The 22,398-nt window shown below is 40.4% G+C and overlaps 1 protein-coding gene across 1 annotated transcript in view; it reads left to right on the top strand.

Annotated features, from left to right (window-relative positions):
- Nucleotides 1–15,886, top strand: part of FOCAD (focadhesin) — a 354,257-nt gene extending 338,371 nt beyond the window's left edge. The window contains exons 40-43 of the mRNA XM_006864465.1: nt 3,099–3,196; nt 4,923–5,168; nt 13,820–13,895; nt 15,813–15,886. Coding sequence (XP_006864527.1) covers nt 3,099–3,196; nt 4,923–5,168; nt 13,820–13,895; nt 15,813–15,886 — 494 coding nt within the window. The remainder of the gene's footprint in view (nt 1–3,098; nt 3,197–4,922; nt 5,169–13,819; nt 13,896–15,812) is intronic.
- The last annotated feature ends 6,512 nt before the right edge of the window (nt 15,887–22,398 follow it).

Below are 22,398 nucleotides of genomic sequence, written 5' to 3'. Positions count from 1 at the left end.
CTTGCTGAAAGTGAAGAGGATTTAAAATACTGATGAAGATCAAAGACCACAGCCTTCTGTATGTGTCATATCTCAATGTAAAAAAAATAAAAATCAGAATAAATAGTAAAAGATTGAAGTTATCCAGCTTAATTTTGCTTGAAGCCAGTGTCAACATTCATAGAAGCAGCAGGCAGGAAATCAAACAACGTATTGCGTTAAGCATATCTGCTGCACAAAACCTCTTTAAAATATTTGAGAGCAAAGATGTCAGTTTAAGGACTTCACCCAAACCATGGCATTTTCACTAGCCTCATATGCATATGAAGGCTAATAAATAAGGAAGACTTTAGAAAAGTTGATGCATTTGAGTTATGGTGTTGGAGAGGAATATTGATAATACCGTAGACTGCTGTAAACTCAAACCAATCTGTGTTGGAAGAAGTACAGCCAGAGTGCTCCTTGAAGCCAAGATGGCAAGACTTTGTCTTTCATACTTTGGACATGTTATCAGGAGTGACCAGTCCTTGGAGAAGAACATCATGCTTGGTAAAGCGGAGAGTCAGCAAAAAAGAGGAAGACTCCAACTAGATGGATTGTACCATGACAGTGGGCCAAATTGAGAGTTTGGAAAAGAACTGTCTAGTGTTTTTTTCTGTTGTGCATAGGGTCTCTATGAGCCAGAACTGACTTGATGGCATCTAGCAACAAGCAGCAGTCAAGAGATCAGATGACGTATTGCATTGGGCATATCTGCTGCACAGGAACTTTTTAAAGTGTTGAAGAGCAGAGATGTCAGCTTGAGGACTAAGGTGTGCCTGACCCAAGCCAAGGTATTTTCAATAACCTCATACGGATACGAAAGCTGGACAGTGAATAAGGAAGATCATAGAAGAATTGATGCCTTTGAGTTGTGGTGTTGGAGGAGAATACTGAAAGTGCCATGGACTGTCAAAAGAACCAATAGATCTGTTTTGGAAGAAGTGCAGCCAGAGTGCTCCTTGGAGGCCAAGATTGCTAAGCTTTGTCTCTTATACTTTGGACATATTGTCCGGAGGGAACAGTTGCTGGAGAAAGATGTCATGCTGGGTAAGGTGGAGGATCAGAGAAAAAGAGGAAGACCCCCAATGAGATGGATTGGCCAGGTGACATCATTGATGGACTCAAGTGTGGCAGCGGAAGGGAGGTTGGTCCAGGATCGGACATTGTTTTGTTCTGCTGTGCACGGGGTCGCTATGAGTCGGTTCCTACTCGATGGCACCTGACAACAACAACAACAGCAGCATTTCTTAAATTGCCGGAGTGCACTGGTTCCATAGGATAAGCTTTAGACTGTGAACTACAAGGGTCAAGCCCACCAGCTGCTCCATGGGAGAAATATGAGGCTTTCTGCTCCCACAGACATTTAAAGCCTCGGAAAGTCTACACAGGGTCTCTATGAGTCAGAATCAACTAGACAGCACTTAATGACAACCACTACGTTGTGTATTTTCTGGTTAGAAGCTCCAAGCCTGAAGCCTGCTAATGAATCCCACGGTGCAATGTTTAAACCATTTTAGACCTTGCACTTGAATAACTCCCTAAAAGGAGCTCCCCGGCATCTCCTCCCATCCCTTGAGTCATATGCTTATAACTTCTCAAGTCTACATTCATTCTTATTCTGAAAGACACCTTGCTCTGTGGAATCCAGTGTGGCTGAGAAACCCTCATGACCCTAGACAAGCTACTTCTCTTCTGTGCCGCATTTTCCGTCTCTCGTTTTTAATCTCTGAAGTTTTAAGGGAAGAACATGACTGTAAATGTCTTTTACATTTTGATTCATCCTCCTCTTTGGCAATTGAGATTGCTATTTCTGCATGAGTGCCTACCCACTGAAAAATAAACTTGTGGTGAAAGCTGAATTCTTATGCTAAACCAAAAATGTATTTATCAGGAAGAAAACTCAGTGTTCCCAATTAAACTTGAAGCCACCTGCAATACATTGGATAGATTTGATATTGCTGTGAGTTCTCGCTGGCCCTCAAATCTAGTTATCATTCTTGCTCTTATTCTCTACATTTCTTAAAACCTTTCTGTCTGTACAGTCTTGGACTCTGCATTGTTATAAAACAAAAAAAGGGAAAATAATCATTATTTATGCTGATGTCTGTTCTCCAAACCATATCACTGCCACTGAATTGATTCCAACTCATAGCCACCCTATAGAACAGAGTAGGATTTCCCCGTATCATTTCCAAAGCTGTGAGTCTTTACAGAGGCCAACGGTCACATCTTTCTTCCACAGAGTCACTGGTGGGTCATCCTGCTGACTTTTTGGTTAGCAGTTGAGTGCTTTAACAACTGGACCAGCAGAGCTTTTCATCTCATCACCAGTTACCCTAGAATGACTGGTCTTTTACATCTCTGAATCATGGTTCTCTGTGATTTTGGCATGAGCTGGGAATACTTAAGTGTTTAACATTACTGGCTGTTTGGCATCCCAGATTTGAGATGTTGAGAGAGAAACTCACATAAATGAATTTTATCACTAGTGGGTTGATAAGTTTGAAGACTAGATTCGTTTTTGAAACTAAAGACAAATTACTATACTCTAATGTTAGTAAGGAGCTCTGGTAGCGTAGTGGTTACGAATCGGGCTGCGAACCTTAAGGTCAGCGGTTCGAAACTACCAGCTGCTCCGCGGGAGAAAGATGAGGCTTTCTACTCCTGTAAAGATTTACACCCTCGGAAACCCTATACAGGGTCGCTATGGGTCGGAACCGACTCGATGGCACATAACAACAACAACAATGTTAGTAGGTAACTTCTCCGATACAAGACTCAGATTCAGCAGAAGTATGTGGAGCTGTTGAGTGGAGTAATTACCACGTGGTTATTACTGCTCAGTTGTACATTTCAAACTGAATTGTATGTGTGAAGAATATTGAAATGGCAAATCTTTTGTTCCATATATGTTTACCACATTAAAAGAGAAACATAAATTTTTGCCTTGCAGCCAGGTATGATTGTCCCTGATAATTAAAAACGTAAAAGTTTAATTATCCCTGATAATTAAAAACTTAAAAGGGGGGGAGGCATGATTGTATGCTTGTGGTAAGAAAGCGTCCTTTTTGTTTCAGGCGTGCTGAAGAGAATGGAGTGGCTCTTGGACATGATGGGTTACATTCGAAACGTTGCTTACCAGTCAGCATCTGTTCAGAATGTGGCTCTTGATGAGGTACAATCTCTCAGAGTAATCTTTAGCTCTCTTAAAATGTAGAATGCATACTGATGCTCTCGAAAGAGGAATGTACTCTTGCTTGTAGCTTTTCTTTCCCTCCTCCCGTTTAGTTTTGAAAAGGCCTGGTGAAGGTACAGTGAGTTCACAAGGAAAGTGGAGTTACTACCATACTCTTGGAGATACCCCCATGGCTGTCCTTCAAGAGAGATTTTCAACAGGACAGGTAGCTGACAGGCAGGACAGAGAAGGCACTAGTGCACAGGGAAGGAAGCCAGGGTGCTGTGTTGGCCGCCACAGAATACCTGGGAGGATAGCGGCTGTACTGGCTCAACACAGTATGTCTCCTGAAAAGGTTCCTGTCTGTGATCCCGGAAAAATGGCATGAGGGCAGCATCTGACTTCCTCTTAACCACCCTAAGGGAAAGGAGAGTCAAACTCCACATCTGCTCAAGGCTGATTCCTATAAGGTGGAGATCAAACATCTGACACCAACCACCCCTCACACGGCACTCTGCCCTGTGTGATGTTTCTGCTCTGTACTGTTGGGTCACTATAAATCAGAATTTATATTATTGACAGCAATGATCCATTTGGTTTTTAATACAACACAGCAGTCATCCATATCCACAATCTATAGGATTCTCCATTAGTCTAATGTAAATGGAGGATTCTGCACAGCTAAAGAAACATATGAGGAAAGGCTTTCTTTTGCTCAAAAATGGAATCCGGTACTGAGTGAAGTAAGCCTGAACCAAAAGGACAGACTCACTGGATCCTTCCACTTATATGATGTGCACACGTGCAGTGCCTAGGGACAAAAGCTAACAGGGAGAAGGAGGGCATGGCAGATATTGCTGAAGTCGTGCCAAGTGTCTGCAGTGATAGAAAACTTATAGGACTGGAGAGTGCTGATGGTTGTTCAACATGATGAATGTGATTAGTGTCACTGAATTGGATCCTTAAAAATGGTTATAAGTTCAAAAACAAACTGGAATTAGGATCTGTGTGTGTGTGTGTGTATATATATTTTGTTGTTGTTATGTGCCGTGGAGTCGGTTCCAACTCATAGCTTCTGAGGCTGTAAATCTTTACAGGAGCAGAAAGCCTCAACTTTGTCCCACAGAACAGCTGGTAGTTTTGAACTGCTGACCCTAAGGTTCACAGCCTGATTCATATCCACTACGCTACCAGAGCTCTTTATATTGTTGTTGTTGTCAAGTGCCGTCAAGTCGGTTCTGACCCATAGCGACCCTGGACCCTGTATAGGGTTTCCCAGGAGCAGCTGGTGAACTTGAATCACCAATCTTGCAGCTCAAACAGACTTTGTAGTCCAGCTCATATAACAATAAATCTAAATATTTCTTGCCATATCACTCTTAGTTCTTAATCTCTTTCAAAACAGAGGAGTGTTTGACTCTCAATGTGATTAGGAATTAAATAAATTTTGCTTCTGCTAAAATATCGGAGCAATAATAAGGAGATTGTTGGGCCCTTGACGTCATAAAAAGAAACCCTCAAAGACCTGCTAATGCTCTAAAATGTGTTTATTAAGCTTGGAAATTGAATATGTGCTCCAGTTCCTCTTCTGGGATAGGTATGGGGCAGGAGGAGGGAGGGGTTGGATGAAGAGGAAAATAGCATTGCATCATCACGGTGTGTGTGAACGTGTGTCACTTTGTATTGGTAAAACATATGACCCAGCTTTGTGCCCTTTCCATTTCAGGCTCTGGACTTCTTTTTGCTGATATTTGCAGCAGCAGTAGTTGCCTGGGCTGACCATGCGGCCCCGCTCCTTCTTGGCCTCAGTGCCAGCTGGCTGCCCTGGCATTGCAGCTCAGCTGAGTCGGCATCCGGCTTCCTTGGCAGCAGTCCCATGCACCGGGTCACTCTGGAGGAGACTCTCACTCTCCTTTCCAATAGCATGCCTCTCCTCCTGCAGAAGGAACCGTGGAAGGAGCAGACTCAGAAGGTGAGGTTGAGAGCTGCCTGTTGTCACAGCAGTCGCTGCTGTGGACTTGAAGTGAAACGTGCGGCACGTGCTGCCATAGTTAGCCCCATCTCAGCCACAAGCTGGCCTCAGAGATTGGGCCTGGCCCAAGCTCCAAATAACTGTGGAGTGAAAACGGCAACAATGGCTACAACAACCACTGGCTTACAGATAGCGTGGGTAGAGGGAGACTGTTCATACCTGCATTCAGTTATTGAAGGTGACATATGTTCCTGATCCTGAGGAGGAAAAAAATACGTCTCAGCTCAATATTTTAGACTGATCAGACAGGAAAACAGTTTCAAGACTGCAAGATGGTATAATACAGTGTATTGGAAATGAACAAAGGAAGGGAGCAATCAGCAGTGCTTGAGGTGGGCCAGGGAAGGCTTGGACTGAATCATGAGTCTGGGACATCCATCTTCTCAAAGCTCATCCTTTCCCACAGATGTGTTCCAAGTGTCCACTATGCCCCTGCCCTGCCCTGTGCTAGATGCTGTGACAAGATTTTTAAAAAGCTCAATATCATCATCTCCCCCTCAGGAAAGTCCACGCTGTAGGTTTTTAATATTGAGGCTTCCCAGGCTCCTGGTGTGGCGCTGTAGGATCAGCACTGGACTGCAAATCACAAGGTCAGCAGTTCCTACTCACCAGTTGCTCCTCGGAAACCCTACACAGGGGCGTTAAGAGTTGGCACTGACACGACAGCACGTAACAACAAAAACAAAAGGTTCCTAGGTGTCATGGATAGGGTGGGGCTCTGACCCATGTTTAATGCAGTCGATTGGAAGGTTCTGCTTGGGTCCTGTTTGATAAAAGTTGGGTTTTTTATAAGGTTGATACTCTTTAAAAAAAATTTTGTGGCTTATTCTTAAAATATGGACATTAATTAATCTTCTTTTTTTTTCTTTTTGAGCATTTTATTGTGGTTTGGATAAAAGTTTACAGAGCCAATTCGATTTCCATCCAACAGCTTATTTAAGTGTTTTTTCACAACATTAGTTGTGATCCCCTCAATATAGTGGTGCTTTTCGCATTTACATCCTGGTCTCCCTACTTCCATTCACCCTTGTTTCTTGTCCCTTTCTATCTTCAGAATTGTGTTTTGGGGCAAATGCTGCCCTTTTGGTCTCATATTCATGATTGTTCTGAGGAGCACATTCCTTATGGGTATTAATGTCCACTTTATAAGGTTGTCTGTTGTTTGGTCTAACGGTAATTCTAGGGGTGGATTCAATTTCAGGATTGAAAGATGTCTAATGGTTCCAGTGGTGTCTGTGAGACCAGTAAGTGTGGTCATTTTTATGATTTTGAATTTTGTTTGATCATTTTCTCCCATTCTGTCTAGGATGCCCTATTATAATTCCGATCACAGCTGTCTACAGTGGTAGTCTGCCACCATCTTGTTCTTCTCGTCTCAGGCTGGTAGAGACCGTGGTGCCAATGGCCCATTAGTCCTTTGGACTATTTGTTTCCATGAAATTTTCATTTTCTTCACTCTTCTTGCTTCAGATGCATTGTAGATGACTGCAAGTTTATAAGATCCTGTCACTACATATCGTGGTAGATATAGAACATTCTCTTTATTGACTATTATGCCAGCTGACCTACTTATCCCCTGAGACTATGACACTAAATCCATAACCCCAGTGACTCAGTCCCTCAAAGTGTTTGCTTTTGGCTAAGGAGTTTTCATAACTTTACTTCCTGTACACTCTACTTAATAAATGGATATATTTTGCAGCACATACAAATACATAGGAAGAATTACCCTCGACCAAACACACACATAACACTTGTGGGTGTACTCCCATTGTCTGTCCCACACCTGCTCAGCACACGTGTCTAGCTATGTATCATAGATTATTTTCTTTATTACTGTTATTGCATTGTGTATGTAGTACTGTTTACCATTGTTGCCTTTTACCCTTGTTCACCTCCCAGTCTTAGCCTTCTTCATGTTCTGCTGACTTCCCCATATTGTAGATTGCCTTTCCATTCGGCAGCTGCAGTCTGCTCTCTAGGTGGTGGTCTTCCCTCCCTCACCATCCTAACCCTGCTAACCATCAAAGAATGTCTCTCTCTGTATAGACACTATGTCTTGACTTTTTATAATCTCTGTTATACAATAGTTGCCCTTTTATGATTGACTGATTTCACTCAGCATAATGTCCTCCAGCATGATCCATGTTATGAGGTGTTTCAATAATTCACTGATATTCTTTAACATTATGTAGTATTCCATTTTGTGTATATGCCATAGTTTACCCATTCATCTGTTGATGGATCTTTAGGTTCTTTCCATCTTTTTGCTACTGTAAATAATGCTGCAATGAAGTACTTATATTTGTTCATGTCACAGCTTTTACTTCTCCTAGATATATACCTAGTAGTGGGGTTACTGGATCATATGATAGCTGTAACTTTTTAAGGAAGTACCATTGTGCCATGTGGTCGTCATGTGCCATGGAGTTGGTTCCGACTCATAGTAACCTTACATAGGGTTTCCAAGGCTGTAAATGTTTACGGGAGCGGAAAGCCTCATCTTTCTCCTGCAGAACCTCTGGTAGTTTCTAACTGCTGACCGTGAAATTAGCAGCCCGACCCACAACCACTGAACTACCAGATTTCCTTCACCATTTTCTATGGTGGTTGTATAATTTTACATTGCTATCAGCAGGTTGTAAGAGTTCCAATCTACCCACAACCTGACCAGCATTTAAAAAATGTTCTGTTTGTTTTTATTAGTGCTATTATCATTGGGTTAAATGATAGCTCAAGGTAGTTTTGATTTATATCTCTCTAATTGGAGTTCTGGAATGGCATTGTAGAGTACAACCTTGCTTGCTGGAAACAAAGTGGACTTAAAATACTTACTGGTGAAGATCAAAGACTGTAGTATGTATTGCAATTCAATATAAAGAAAAGAAAAATCCTCACAACTGAATTAATAGTAAATGGAGAAAAGATTGAAGTTGTTGAAGACTTTGTTTTGCCTTGATCCACAGTCAACACTCATGAAACCAGCAGTCAAGAAATCAAAACCGTGTATTACATTAGGCAAGTCTGCTGCAAAAGTCCTCTTTTAAAGTGTTCAAAAGCAAAGCTGTCAGTTTGAAGACTAAAGGTGCACCTGACCCAATCCATGGTATTTTCTGTCGCCTCCTGCATGTGAAAGGTGGATGATGAATAAGGAAGAACATAGAAAGAAGCAATGCATTTGAAGTACGGTGTTGAAGAAGAACATTAAAAGTACCGTGGACTACCAGAAGAAAAACAAATCTGTCTTGGAAGAAGTACAGCCAGAATGTTCGTTATGTATCAGGATGGCAGGGCTTTGTCTCTCATACTTCAGACATGTTATCAAGGACAAACCAGTCCCTGATGAAAGACATTATGTTTGGACAAGTGGAAGGTTAGCAAAAGACAGGAAGACCCCCAATGACATTGATTGACAGAGTGGCAGCAGCCGTGGGCTCAACCATGACAATTATGAGGATGGGACAGGACCAGGCTGTGTTTCTGTCTGGTCTTGCTGTTGTTCAGACGGACTCAACAGCACCTAACAACAACAACAGCAACAATGATGTTCATGAGGGATATAAATCCACAATGATCTTTTTCAGTAGTGTTTTGCCAGGCTTTGGTATCAAGGTTTATCCTATAGCCCCACACCAGGACTCCAGGACCCTAGTAGCACGTCTTTGTTGTTGCCTTTATTCTGCTGACTTAGGCTTGGGTTTTTGTTTTTATTTGTTTGCTTGTTGCTGCTCTTTTTTCTAGTTGTTTGGCATTGCTGGGTAAGGGTATTAATTTTCGTTCTGCTTTGTGGTTGTCATCATTTACAAATCGATGTCTCTGGTTCCCTACTTTTAGTGTTGTAACTTTCTTTACTTTTTAAAAATTCTTAATCTAGGTTCATTTCTAGATCATCTTAATCTCAGGTGGCTCTCTGATGTTGCTGTTTCTTGATCTGAAGCATTCCCATTAGAAATTCTGCGAGGTTTGTGTGATTTTTACAAATCCCTTTAATTTCTGTTTAGCTGAAAATGTCCTGATTTCGCCATCATACTGGCAACAATTTTGCTGACTATATAGTTCTTGGTTGTCAGTTTGTTTGTTTTTTTTTTTCCCCTTCAGGGTTTTATATGTGTCATCTTATTGTCTTCCTCCCTTCATGGTTTCTGCAAAAAAAAAAAAAAGACTTTGGTTCCTCTTTGTAAGTAACATTTTGTTTTTCCCATGCTGCTCTCAAGATTGCCTTTGTCTTTGGTTTTGGACACTTTGATTATGATATGTCTTAGTAATTTTCTTTTGGGTTCCATCCTACATAGAGTTTATGGAAATATGGGTCTCTTCTCATATTTCTTAAAATTAGGGACATTTTCTGCCAACAAGTCTTTGACAATTTTCTCTGTTTGTGTATGTGTGGTTTTTTCCCCTCTTTGTCTGGATTTTGATCATACAGAAGTTATTCCTCTTGTGTACATAATTCTTATGATATCTTAATTTTTTACTTAATATTTTTTTCCGATCAGTCTTCTAACAGATAGATAACGAGTTTTGTTTTCTTTTTCACTGATCCTGTCTTCTGTTGATTCAGCTCTACTCCTTTGTCCTTGTAATGTGTTATTATTTCTGAAATTTTAGTGTTAATCTGCTGGATAAATATTTGTTTTTGTCTGGCTTCTAGATATTAATTTGTCAATTTATTCTTTTATTGTTATCTAGAATTCTTCTAGGGTTTCCTTGGCTTCCTCTGTGTTTCTTAGTTCTCCTTCTTAATCTGTTGAAATGTCCTAAATATAATTCTTTTGAATTCCTTGTTAGCTATTCTTCCTCAGAAAGGTTTTCTGACCCTGTATTTTGTTCATTTGCTTGAGTGATCTTGTTTCTTTGTGGGATCCATGAGAGTGCATGGCCCAGCTGCTAGAGAAGCAGTGAAGCAGCAGGCATATCGCATGTGAGAGCATGCACCGCCTAACAAGTAGGTGGCGGGTAAGTAGTGCATGATCCATGGTAATGCACCACAGGCTACTAGGGTGGGGGCCACAGTTAGGGAGGAATGAAGGACATCAGGCACGGGGTCACTGACAGATGGGTGAGTGGGGATGAGGGGTAACCTCTGGTCACTGGTCACCAGTGTTGGAACTGGTGCACTGCCACCTGGTTCTTATCCTGACTCAGTACTGGAAGGGTATGCTTAGAGTCCAGCATCTCCAACCACCACCTATTAGGCTTTCCCTTCTGAACCCAAATGAACAGGACCTAACCTGAATGAACAGAGACCATGGCTCATGAGTGATCTTATCCCTATTTACTAACTCATTCCCTGGCTCTGGTCGCCTGCATGTCTGAAGTTCTCTCCTGCACTTTCCTTTCTTAGATCTAGTTTGTATTCTGCTCACTTTGCTTCAATCTAGTTTTGTCTAAACTGTATTTCTGTCTTATTGGGGATTCCATAAAGTTGCCTGTGTTCTTCACACAGGAACATAGCTTGTGGCATCTCAAAATGGCCATGTTGTGATGGCCCTGCTGACAGAACACATCTGCTGTATATTTCTCCTTGTTTGCTGCTCTCATTCAGTTTCTTCTTCTCATCAGTGTTTGATCGACTTCTCGATCTTTCATTTGATCTCCAGGGTTCCAGGATTTTCATCTCTATCTGTTCCACTTGGTTTCTTGAGTGTGCAGTGTCTAACAAGGTATTAGCTTTACCTCCACTGGATATTAATCTTTAAAACAATTTCTGAATTATTGCCCATAGTTTAACCATGTAAATCTCCAGTGAGCATCTCATTTAAAAGAGATGCTTGTTTGTTTTCTCAAATGTGATAATCATAAGTATTGCTGTCCCCAAATGTTTTCTAGTCTACTCTGAAACATTTGAGGACAGCAGAGTAAGTTCAAGTGTGGTGTCTCGTAATGTTATATTTGTATTGGGGCCCTAGTTTCACATGGAACTAGAATGTAAACATCTTGCATCTATTATACGTATTTTTATACAGACAAATATGTCTATCGTTTCCTCTATGATTTTCAGTTTTATATCATGCTTAGAAGATCCATACCAATTCCAAGGTCATTTTTTTAAATTCATAAAATTTTTATTTTAATGTTTTTGTTTTTCCATCCAGGTGATTATTTTAAAAATCTTTCTTTGTATTGTGAATTGAGTGAAGGTTTGCAGATGAGATAAGGAGGTTTACATTCAATAAATCAAATGATTTTAATGTATATTTTACATTATACATTAAATGTATAAAAAAAAATACTTTGCCTCATTAGAATTATTGCAATACCCTCCATGTACCATCAATTAACAGTATTTACTACTGTTCACTTCAACTCTTGCATTCCTCCCATTACCTTCATATTTCCTCTGCCAACCTCTGTCTTGTATATTGCCTGCCCCATCACCCATGTTAACATGTGTCTACCCTCTAGTCCTTGAATTATTTTCCCCTCTGCCCCTTCGCCCTGCCCCATCATAGAATGTGTTTTCTACCAAGAAAACCTTTTCTTAACTATTTACAACAGTGGTTTCATACAATATTTGTCATTTTGTGATTGAACAATTTCACTCAGCATAATATCCTCCAGGTTCATCTGCATTCTGCAAATTCATCTTTCTTCTTCAACATTGCATAATAGTCCATTGTTTGTATGTATCAGTTTGTTTTAAACATTCATCTTTGATGGGCATTTAGGCTGTCTCCATCCATTCTGTTACTCTCTGTCTCTTGACTGATATCTTTAATCCATTTACATTCAATGTAATTCTTTTGTTGTTGTTATTGTGAAGTGCCGTCAAGTCAGTTCCGACCCATAGCAACCCTGTATAGGGTTCCAAGGAGCCTCTGGTGAGATATGAATTAGTTGCTGTCCTTTTGCCATGGGTTCTTTTGTGGTGTTGCTGGTTTCTTTGTTCTACTCTGCATCATTTTGTTTGTGTGTTTTCTTTTAATTTTCATTTCTATTGTATTAATGTTTACTAAGTCTTTCTAATGTTCTTCTGTTTTATTTTGATGTGAAGATATATTCATTTTCTTTGAGGTTACCCTGTAATATATTAATTTTCACCCCATTTAAAACAGTCTGTTTCACCTTGAAATCTGATTTCCCCACCATTTGGAAGTTTTGTGTCTCTTCCCTCTTCTTGCTTTGTAGTCTAATTCATTATAAGTTGATATCTCTGTTTCCCTGTTTTCTCTCTTGTAGCTTTGTTTTACTTTGTTGTTGTTAAGTGCTGTTGAGTCAGTTCCGACCCATAGTGACCCTGTTTTACTTTAGATACTCTTATATCTGGATTGAATTCTGGGTGATGTTGTCATGTATGTTAACCTCAGGTTATTGTCTGCTGTTGTTGGTTCTCAGTCCACAGAACACCCTTTAGTAATTATTTAAATAATTGGTCTAATTACAAATTCCTTTAATTTCTGCTTATCTGGAAATGTCTTAATTTTGCTGTCTTATTTGAGGGACAGCTTTGCTGGGTATATGATTCTTGGTTGGCATTTTTTTTTCTTGCATTTTTTGTATATGTCATTTGCCTTCTTGCCTACACTGTTTCTGCTGAAATCAGAACTTAGTCTTACTGGGTCCCCTTTGTAGATAACATTTCATTTTTCCTGAGCTGCTCTCAGGATTCTTTTCTTGTTTTTAATTTTTGGAAGATTGATTATGATATATCTTAGTGATTTTCTTTTGAGGTCTATCCTGTTTGGGGTTCATTCAGCTTCTTGCATGCTTAACTTCTTGTGTTTGAAGATTTTAGGGAAATTTTCTTCCAACATCTCTTCAGCAGTTTTCTCTGTGCTTTTTATCGTCTCTTTCTATTCTGGAATTCCAGTTACCCATCAGTTAATCCTCTTCATGGTGTTCTACAGAACTCTTAGGCTTTCTTCAGACTTTTTCTTTTTTCTGATTATTCTTCTAACATACTAGTATTGAGAGATTTATGTTCCAACTCAGTAGTTAAGGCTTCCATTGCTTCTCATCTCCTCATTCTAATCTTCCAATGTGTTGCCCATTTCTGAAATTTTAGTATTAATCTTCTGGATATATAGTTGCAAGTTTTGTGTTGTTTCAAAATTTTCATTCATTTTGTTTTTGTTTTTTCTTATAATGTTTTTCTGAAATCTTCTAAAGTTCTTTTTCTTTCTTTCTTTCTTTCTTTCTTTTTTTCTGTGTTTTCCTTCAATCCTTTAAAGGTATCTAAATCTCATTAATTTTTCTTCCTTTTCAGTTAGTTCCATAAGTAACTGAAACATAATCAGAAATGTTTTTCTGGCTCTGCATTCTTGGTCATTTGTTTGAGCCATTCTTTCATGTTTCTTCATGTGAGATAAAATTGTCTGTTGTCCCCAGGACATTATGGTGTTGTTGTATTTAATTGATGATTTTATGTTGATGTGTTCTTAGGCTCTCAAAAACTGTCTCCTGTGGTTGTAACTAGGGGAAGTAGTTTTGAGTGTGCCAGGTCATTCAGCCATATCTTGTGGCCTGGTCCTGTCTCAACTCCACTTCCCCAACCCAGTCAGATGTCGCTTAGCTATTACACTCGTTCTTAGTTTTACAGCTCATGGGACTAACTGATCTCCTCACTAATTTTTTCTTCATTTTCCCCCTAGTTCATTAACTGGTTATTCAACATCATGGAAACCCCTACTGAAGCCCTTTCAGCGAAATCCAAGGATCTTTTAAAAGGTACCAAATCTGTGATTATTGCCTGCTATAGGCTAGTGTCAGCCAGCTGTCTGTGCTGTTGTATATTCTTGTCATCTGGCTTCGACTTAGGCAAGTCATCTGGAGCTGTCACCAGTGTGTCATTTTGAACCAGAAAGAGTTAAGAGTTCCATCATCATTATATTTAACTTTTATTTAAATATTTCTTGAAGTTTTTGTTTTAATTGTAAAATATGCTTTTAACTAAGAGTTAGAAAATTCAAAATTTACAAGTTATAATTTTAAGATTTTAACTACAAAAAATGAAGCAAACCGGAACCTAGAGGTCCGTTGGTCAAGGACTGTTTTGATATTTTTCCTAAGAAGTATTTATGTCTCCTCTGTGTATGGATATCATTTTGATTTAGTTTTAATCATATGTAATTGAAAACCTACTTAGATAATTTGAATACTACATTTTCACTTTAACATTATTTTATATGCACTTTACCCTGTTCTTACACTGGCTTCATAAATATTATTTTTGACAAATGTGTAGTATTTTGCCAAAGGAATTCAACATTTCACATGCTTTCAAAATGTGGGTGACTTTTTGTGTCTTTTATCATTTTCTAAGGAGCTCTGGTGGCACAGTGGTTAAGCACTTGGCTACTAGCAGAAACGTTGGCAGTTCGAACCCACTAGTAGCTTCCTCAGGAAAAAGATGAGGCAGGCTGCTTCTGTAAAGATTTGCAGCCTTGGAAGCCCTATGGGACAATTCTGTAGGGTGGCTATGACTCCGAATCAACTCACTAACAATAGCTTTGGTTCACATTTGCTTGTCGTTCTTTATTGACTTTGTTAAGATATTATAGGACTCATGAATATGGAGGATCTTTCTGTGAAAATTATGTAGACCCTTTCACTCAAAGCTAAGAAGTTGTTTGAATATTTACTCTTTGGCCTGAGGGGGCTTGTATGTGTCATACACATCTTGGGACTTTGGGGACAGTGACTGATGCTGATGTCACTAGCATGCAATGAGCTGCTACACTGAAGTTTCACCTTAGGAAAATTGCCTGGTGGCCTTTTCTTATAATAATTTATCTGGCTAGTCTGGTAGTCATACCATAACTAGTTCAAACCCACCAGCCACTCCTCGGGAACCCTATACAAGGTCGCTATTGGTCGGAACCGATTTAACAGTTGAAATGGCTTTGCAGTCTGACCCATTAACCATGTGTATTAGGTGTTCCTGATAACCACCGAGCACGTACTTTCACTTGACCCTTCCCTAGAGACTCTTTCTTAGGATTTTCTGTGTCCATTTTTCTCAGGGCATTTGGACTCGTTTTTGATGTCATGGGCTCTAAGACCATTGATTGGTCTAAATGTATATTGTCTCAGCTGATGTTGATGAGTAAACAAGTCATTTGGGTCAAGGAAGTACACAATCACTTGACTATTTAGCCAGATTTTGTTAGGATCACTCATAATTGTTTAGCTGTGCCTTATATACATTCTCTCACACTATTGTATTTTAAATATATTTATATTAACGTTCTGAAGTAAGGTAATATAAGTTACCTAAGGGATGATATAGAACCTTCCCATTTTAAATTGATCCCTGAGGGACCCATGACAGATAAGGAAAGATGTATACTTGTGGGTACATAGTAAACAAAATTTAGTTGAGTCATGCTTGCTTCAGTGTTTTGTTTTAATTCTGCAGAATTTCCCATTAACTGGTTATAGTATAACTTTAAAAAAAATCTCCCTCCAACCTTTATATGTTTTTGCCATTAAAATTCTGCCAAAAATCTTAATAGGATCTTAAGTCTTTACAGTCAGCCAAGTGAGAAAAAGCCAAGTTTTATTCTGACACCTTTTTGATCAAAATGACTTGTTCAAATGCAATGCACCCAATAGAACCGTGTGCTTTATTCTTTGTTTCCTTAGCTACCCTCCTGTCGTTGAGAGTTCTCCCGGAGTTTAAGAAGAAAGCTGTATGGACCAGAGCCTACGGCTGGTAGGCAGCAGCCTTCTCAGTCAGATGAAGAAGACCATAGAGATGGAAGGAGTTTTTCAGAATGGGTGTTCAGGATCACTGAGCCATGACACAGAGTTGAAGTGATGAAAGGGTGACCATGGAGCTAACTCCTGACCTCTTTCACCCGAGAAGGACACTGCTTCCATTGCCCAGGCCAGCTGAGACTGGCACGGCAACTTGAATGCTCTTTCATTTGGCTACAATTCAACCCGAAGATTTTCTTTGTGAAAACTTGGCCCTATATAACTTCCTCCTTTCTAAATTCCAGTAAAATAATATGGTGAATTTTGTGTATGTGACTTTTATTTGCTTGAAGGCTTGAGAGGTTTTACCAGGAAAACCAAACCGTACTAGTGAAGATGGTACCATGACCCATTTCCCATCAAGTCACTGGAGGATCTTCATTAACTCAATGAGTTAGATAAGTTCTGTTCTTACTGACAAATGCTGCCTTGTAACAGCTACGCACATTTAAATAAAAAGTATGAATTGGATTTTAGTTAAAGTACTATCATTACTTGTGGCAATTTCTTTTATGGTTTCGTTCTCCTGAATGGAAGGGAAAGTGACCCAATTCAGAGTGGTGGACCGTCCCTTCAAATCTCAGCTCATAGCAAGCCTGTAGAGGGTATTTATCCCAGGCTGTAAATCTTTATGGGACAAGAAAGCTTCATCTTTCTCCTGTGGAGTGGCTGACAGATTCGAACTGCTGACCCTGAAGTTAGCTGCTCATCCTATAATCCACTATACTACCGGGACTCCTTCAATTCAGAATGTTGTTGTTGTTGTTAGGTGCCATCGAGTTGATACTGACTCATAGCAACCTTATGCACAGCAGAACGAAACACTGCCCAATCCTGGGCCAATCTCACTATTGTTGCCACGCTTGAGTCCATCGATGCTGCCACTTGGCCAATCCATCTTGTTGGGGGTCTTCCTCCTTTTCTCTGACCCTCCACCTTAGCAAACACATCTTTCTCCAGCCACTGCTCCCTCCTGACAGTATGTCCAAAGTATGAGAAACGAAGTTTGGCCATCTTCGCCTCCAAGGAGCACTCTGGCTGCACTTCTTCCAAAATGGATCTATTGGTTCTTTTGGCAGTCCATGGCACTTTCAATAGTTTCCTCCAGCACCATAACTCAAAAGCATCAGTTCTTCTACGTTCTTCCTTATTCACTGTCCAGCTTTTGCATGCATATGAGGTTATTAAAAATACCATGGCTTGAGTCAGGCACACCTTAGTCCTCAAGCTGACTTCTCTGCTCTTCAACACTTTAAAAAGGTCTTGTGCAGCAGATTTGCCTAATGCAATCCATCATTTGATTTCTTGACTGCTGCTTCCATGAGTGTTGTTAGTTGATCCTAGAAGAATGAAGTCCTTGACAACTTCAATCTTTTCTCTGTTGATAAGAATGTTGTTTATTGATCCAGTGGTGAGGATTTTTGTTTTCTTTACATTGAGATGTAATCCATACCAAAAGCTGTGCTCTCTGATCTTCATCAGTAAATGTTTTAAGTCCTCTTCACTTTCAGCAAGCAAGGTTGTATCATCTGCATATTGCAGGCTGTTAATGAGTCTTCCTCCAACCCTGATGCCACATTTTTCTTCATACAACCCAGCTTCTCAGATTATTTGCTCAGCATACAGGTTAAATAAGTATGGTGAAAGAATGCAACCTTGTCAACCATTAAGTGTTCCCATGTTCTTGGTCCAGGTACAGATTCCTCATGAGCACGATTAAGTGTTCTGGAATATTCGCAATTCAGAATAGCTTCAGCCAAAAAAGGAGAGTATTCGTTCACCAGTGAGAAGTTAAAGGGTCAGACACAGCTGTGTCAAATGGATCAACAATGGACTCTGCTTCTCTTTGGATGGCTGCCAGTAGCCTCAAAGTCCCATGTTTCCTTTGAGGGGAATAGGAGGGGGGCGTGGAGGGAGAGCATTCAGTTTTGGCTACTTGTGAGTGTCTGAACCAGTATCTGGGCCCTGGGAGGCAGGAGTACTCAACTGACAAGATCTGGGTCAGATACCCGCCTCCTAAATAAGTCCCTGGCTACAGAGGGGCTGAGGGAGCTGCACCCAAACTGCATAAGCTGGGTTCCTCCAAAGAAGAAAGCGTAATGATGTTAGGCAGGCAAAAATGACAGTGATCTAAAGATCAGTCTTCTTGGTAAGTACAAGTCTGTATTTTAATCAGAGTGACTGATAGCCTGAAGACAAGCAAATGAAAGCGACAGGATCCTCAAGTGCTGGATTTCACTCAAGGACTTGAGACGGCACACATTTTCAGTTTGGTCTGTTTGCCTACTATTCTTCCTTCATGCAGCCATTCATCTGGGTTCTTCCTTTAGCCAGTCTTGTAAACATACTGATGAATGCATATCTGCAATCAATGGGAAGCAAAACTGTTCGCTAAAACAAATAAACAATGTGTCTTTATATCTAGCATGCCATACCACTGTGCTTGATTCGTTACAAGCACCACAGAACTTCTAGAATTCTCCCTGTGGTATGTGTGTGCATGCCGTCACCAAGTGTACGTACCACTACGTTTTAAGTAACTCCTCTCAATTTTGCTTTGCAAGTGCCTGGATTTCAAATATGTTTGTTTCACAGTGAACTCAGTCAAGTAAGCTTCATTTCTAGATCACAGTTCCTTATGTTGCTTAACTCCAATGAGAAACTGTGACCTAGGAACAAAGAGTACTAAGATACGAACAGGAAAAGGCGAGAGGAAGGCAATCTACCTGCATTGCCAGTAGTTCATATATTTCTTTCTTTCTTAGAGGAATGGCCAGAGGGAATTTGAACCAAGCAGGAAAGTAGAGAATTTTCATTCCTTCCTACCCCTGACACTTTCTTATGCTTTCTACCAATGAGTGATAACATGGACGATAGAATCTCTCATCCACATGCATAATAAAATGGCTGCTTGCCGCGCTTTCACTCTCGTTCCCGGAACCTCTCTTCCAACCTACCAGAACTTCCTCTCTCCCTACCTGCACAGCATCCCTAGTCAGCCTATCACTTACCTCCACTAATCTCAACCCCGCTCTCCTCTTTAACCAGTATAAAAGTCCTTCCCACAGCAATACTTGCTCTCTCTTTCCTCCTGACCCTCAATAAAGCCTTACACGTGGGTGTTTGTGTTCCAGCTCATTCCATCTCACAATGGACAAGTCATGTGCCAGACTGGAAATGCACAAGAGCTTTCACTTGTCATATTTTACTCTTAGAACCCAGCTGTTGAGGGGTTATTCTCATCTGTTTTAAAACAGAGAAGATAACGTCTAATAAGTGGTAGAATTAGGCCTAGAACCAAGGACTTAGAACCCCAGATCCAAAGTTCTTTCTTCTGCATCAGAGACATGATCTCCCACTTGAAGATGGCAGCTCCTATCACCAACTGTGAGAAACATTGTTGATACCAACAAATGCTTTAGTAATCCAATCTGTACTTATTTTAGCAAAAGAGGTTTTCTTTATTCGATTTAAAAAAATTAGGCACCCAATCCAATAGACACAGGCAGATGCGCCGCATGGCTGGCCCACAACAGTTTTATTCCCTTGTCTCGAAAAGCCCCTTCTCCAGTGCTCCAGTCTACCCTGGGTGGCACCCATGGCCGTAATGATTCCATTCTTACTTAAAGTTCCGAGCTATAGAACAGATTTCTTTCTTCCCTTCCCCCAATTCTTCCTGCTTACATATCCCTGGGTGTGAATTAACAACCTATGTCTGGTCTAGCAATCTCATGAGCCCTTATTCCTGAAGATGGACCATCTTGAAAATTTCTCATTGGAAACCCCATGAGTCAAAACGGACTCAACCGCACTTAACAACAGGGTTTCCCAGACTGAATATTATGGGGGCAGAAAGCCTCATGTTTCTCTTCCACAGCAGCTGGTAGGTGTGAACAGCCGACCTGTGGTTAGCAATCCAGCACTTATCCTCCACCACCACCAAGGTTCCATACCAATTTGTTTCTGTTATTTGCTGTCATTTCCAATTCATATGGACTCTATATAGGGTTTCCAAGAAGCAGCTAGTGAATTTGAACCACCGACCTCCTGGTTCAAGCTGACCTTTTGGTCCAGGGCTAGGAGCTTTGGTGTACCAGGAGGTCTGCATGGACTGAAGGACTGGCCACTCAGGCCCAGCTTGCAAGCCTGGGCCGCAATAAAGAGTGAAGAGGAAGTGGCCACTGAAGAGCTACTCAGCATATTTTCCTCTTGAATCAGCAACCTCAGAGTGCTAAAGCCAGAGTGAAGAATAAACAATCAACCCTAGCTTCTAAATCCCCACTGGCCTTTTCAAATCACTCCCTTTCTTCCCATTGGAATCTTTCCCCAGCTTCTGCCTTTGCAAGAAAATAGAAGAGTAAAAAAGGGAGGAAATAAATACAGCTCTCCCTATCGTCCTCCTTTCGTTTTCAGCAAGCTGGAGTATAAGATTCATGTTGTTAAGTGCCATCCAGTAGGTTCCAACTCATAGCAACCCTGTATAGGGTTTCCCAGGAGTGGCTGGTGAGCTTGAACCACCATCTTTGCATTCAAACTGACTTTGCAGCCCAGCACATTAACTCACAGTGCCACACAAGGACTCCGTAAATTCACAGGAGTGTCCTATTCATGGGAACCTCTATTGACTCCAAAATGTAAGATTCTGAAATCTAAAGGTTCTAAATCCTGAAAGTCCTAAGACAGAGGCCCCTGGAATGATAATATCCTATTTCTGGTTTTCTGTATGACCATAGATAAGAAATGCTGTGACTCCATCAGAGTATTTATTTGCTCTTCTAAAACCAGAAGTCTTTGCTTTTTCAGGCCAGATGTTTCAAACTATATACAAAAGGAAACATTCTCCTACAACTCTTCTGCTAGTGTTTGAAAGCACAAGTTGCCAAAACTAATAGCGTGCTGAGATCTATTCACAAATTAATGCATGGGGCTCAAGTCATGTTGTTACAGCAGTTTTTACTCGAATGTGTTACAACAGCTTTAGATCCAAAAGTGTTACAGCAGCTTTTAGATCCATCACCCAAGAAACCGAGGCCACACAGAAAGGTGAAGCAGAGTTTCAGATTTTATTAAGCCAGCTGGCTTAGAGGAGCTAACTTCTCCAGATTTTGAGCCCCAAGTGCAGGGCAGTGCAGGCTTATATGGGGTCAGAATCGGAGAGGGGCTAGGTTGCGGACCTGTTTGAAGACAGGAGAGAAACCAGAATATTGGTCCCACTTGGTAACCTGATTAACATTCCAGCTTGTCTCCAGGGAGGAGAAGGCAATGAATATTTTTCCCTTTTCCTGTTCATTGTGTCTTTTATGTACACAAAGACTCTGACTCTGGATTTGAAAGTGAGCATTTGGAGCAGATGTAGGGATCCATTTGAGTGTCTAGAATCTTCTTTGCTTTATTTGTAATGCACTGGCTCCACTGTACCTGTTGTTGTTAAGTGCCGTCCACTGTACCTAGTGCATCGCTAATAACCACCTTATTTCAAGTTAATCACCAGAAGTAACTTCTCCAAAATGATTTTAACCAAAGTTAATGGCATTGTAATTATAAAAGGAAACAGACTTTACCAAAGGACTCAATTAAGTGTTTTGAATTAACTTTAGTTACTTTGAGAGTAAGCAGCAATTTCAGATTTTTGGTGACTGTTTTCATGTTGTTTTAGGGGGGAAATCAGATCCTTTTGTTAAGAGATAGATTCCTCATTAAAGCAAGAATTCTTCTTGCATCAGTTTGTACCTCTGAGTCCAACCAGCCTATTTGTAGTTATGGTATTTCCAATGTAGGGGACAGAATGCGACTGTACATTCCAGTGTCATCACTCTGCAGAAGTACAATCCATAGCACCATTGGCAGATACGAGTATGGCGCTGTGGGATAAAGCACTGGAACTCAAGGTCACTTTGAACCGCAAGGTTGGTGGTTCAAATTCACCAGCTGCTCCTTGGAAAATCTATACAGGGTCTCTATGAGTTGGAATTGACTCCAGCACTTAATAACAAACTCCAGCAACAACATCATCATTATGATGATTCTGGAGAAGCTTATATGCTTTTGTGCTTTCTGGTGGCAATTTCTTTATTCTGACCCTAAAAACTCTAAAGTCTCATCTTTTTCAAAGTGTGATGCATGCAGCATTTACAAGGTTGTGAGTACTCTGTTCATCTTCATAAACAGAAAAAAAACAAAAACAAAACCTTATTAATTCAACTTAGGAAACTCATCTGACTCTTGCAAAGCATAGGGGACTTGTGAACAAATGTCCAACTAAATTATTAAATAACAACAATGACGATAATGTCTTCCTGAACTTTTACAAAAAGGAAAAATAAAGAAACAAATGTACCTCCCAAAGTAGATATGAAAGTTAAAAGAAATAAAAAATGTTGTTGTTGTTGTCAGGTGCCATTGAGTCGGAACCGACTCATAGCAACCCCATGCACAGCAGAACAAAACAATGTCCGATCCTGGGCCAACCTCA

The sequence above is a fragment of the Chrysochloris asiatica genome, unplaced genomic scaffold, assembly GCF_000296735.1.
Source record: "Chrysochloris asiatica unplaced genomic scaffold, ChrAsi1.0 scaffold00065, whole genome shotgun sequence".
NCBI classification, from domain to species: domain Eukaryota; kingdom Metazoa; phylum Chordata; class Mammalia; order Afrosoricida; family Chrysochloridae; genus Chrysochloris; species Chrysochloris asiatica.
The sequence above is the reverse complement of the archived record's forward strand: the minus strand, read 5'-3'. Positions and strand labels throughout refer to the sequence as shown.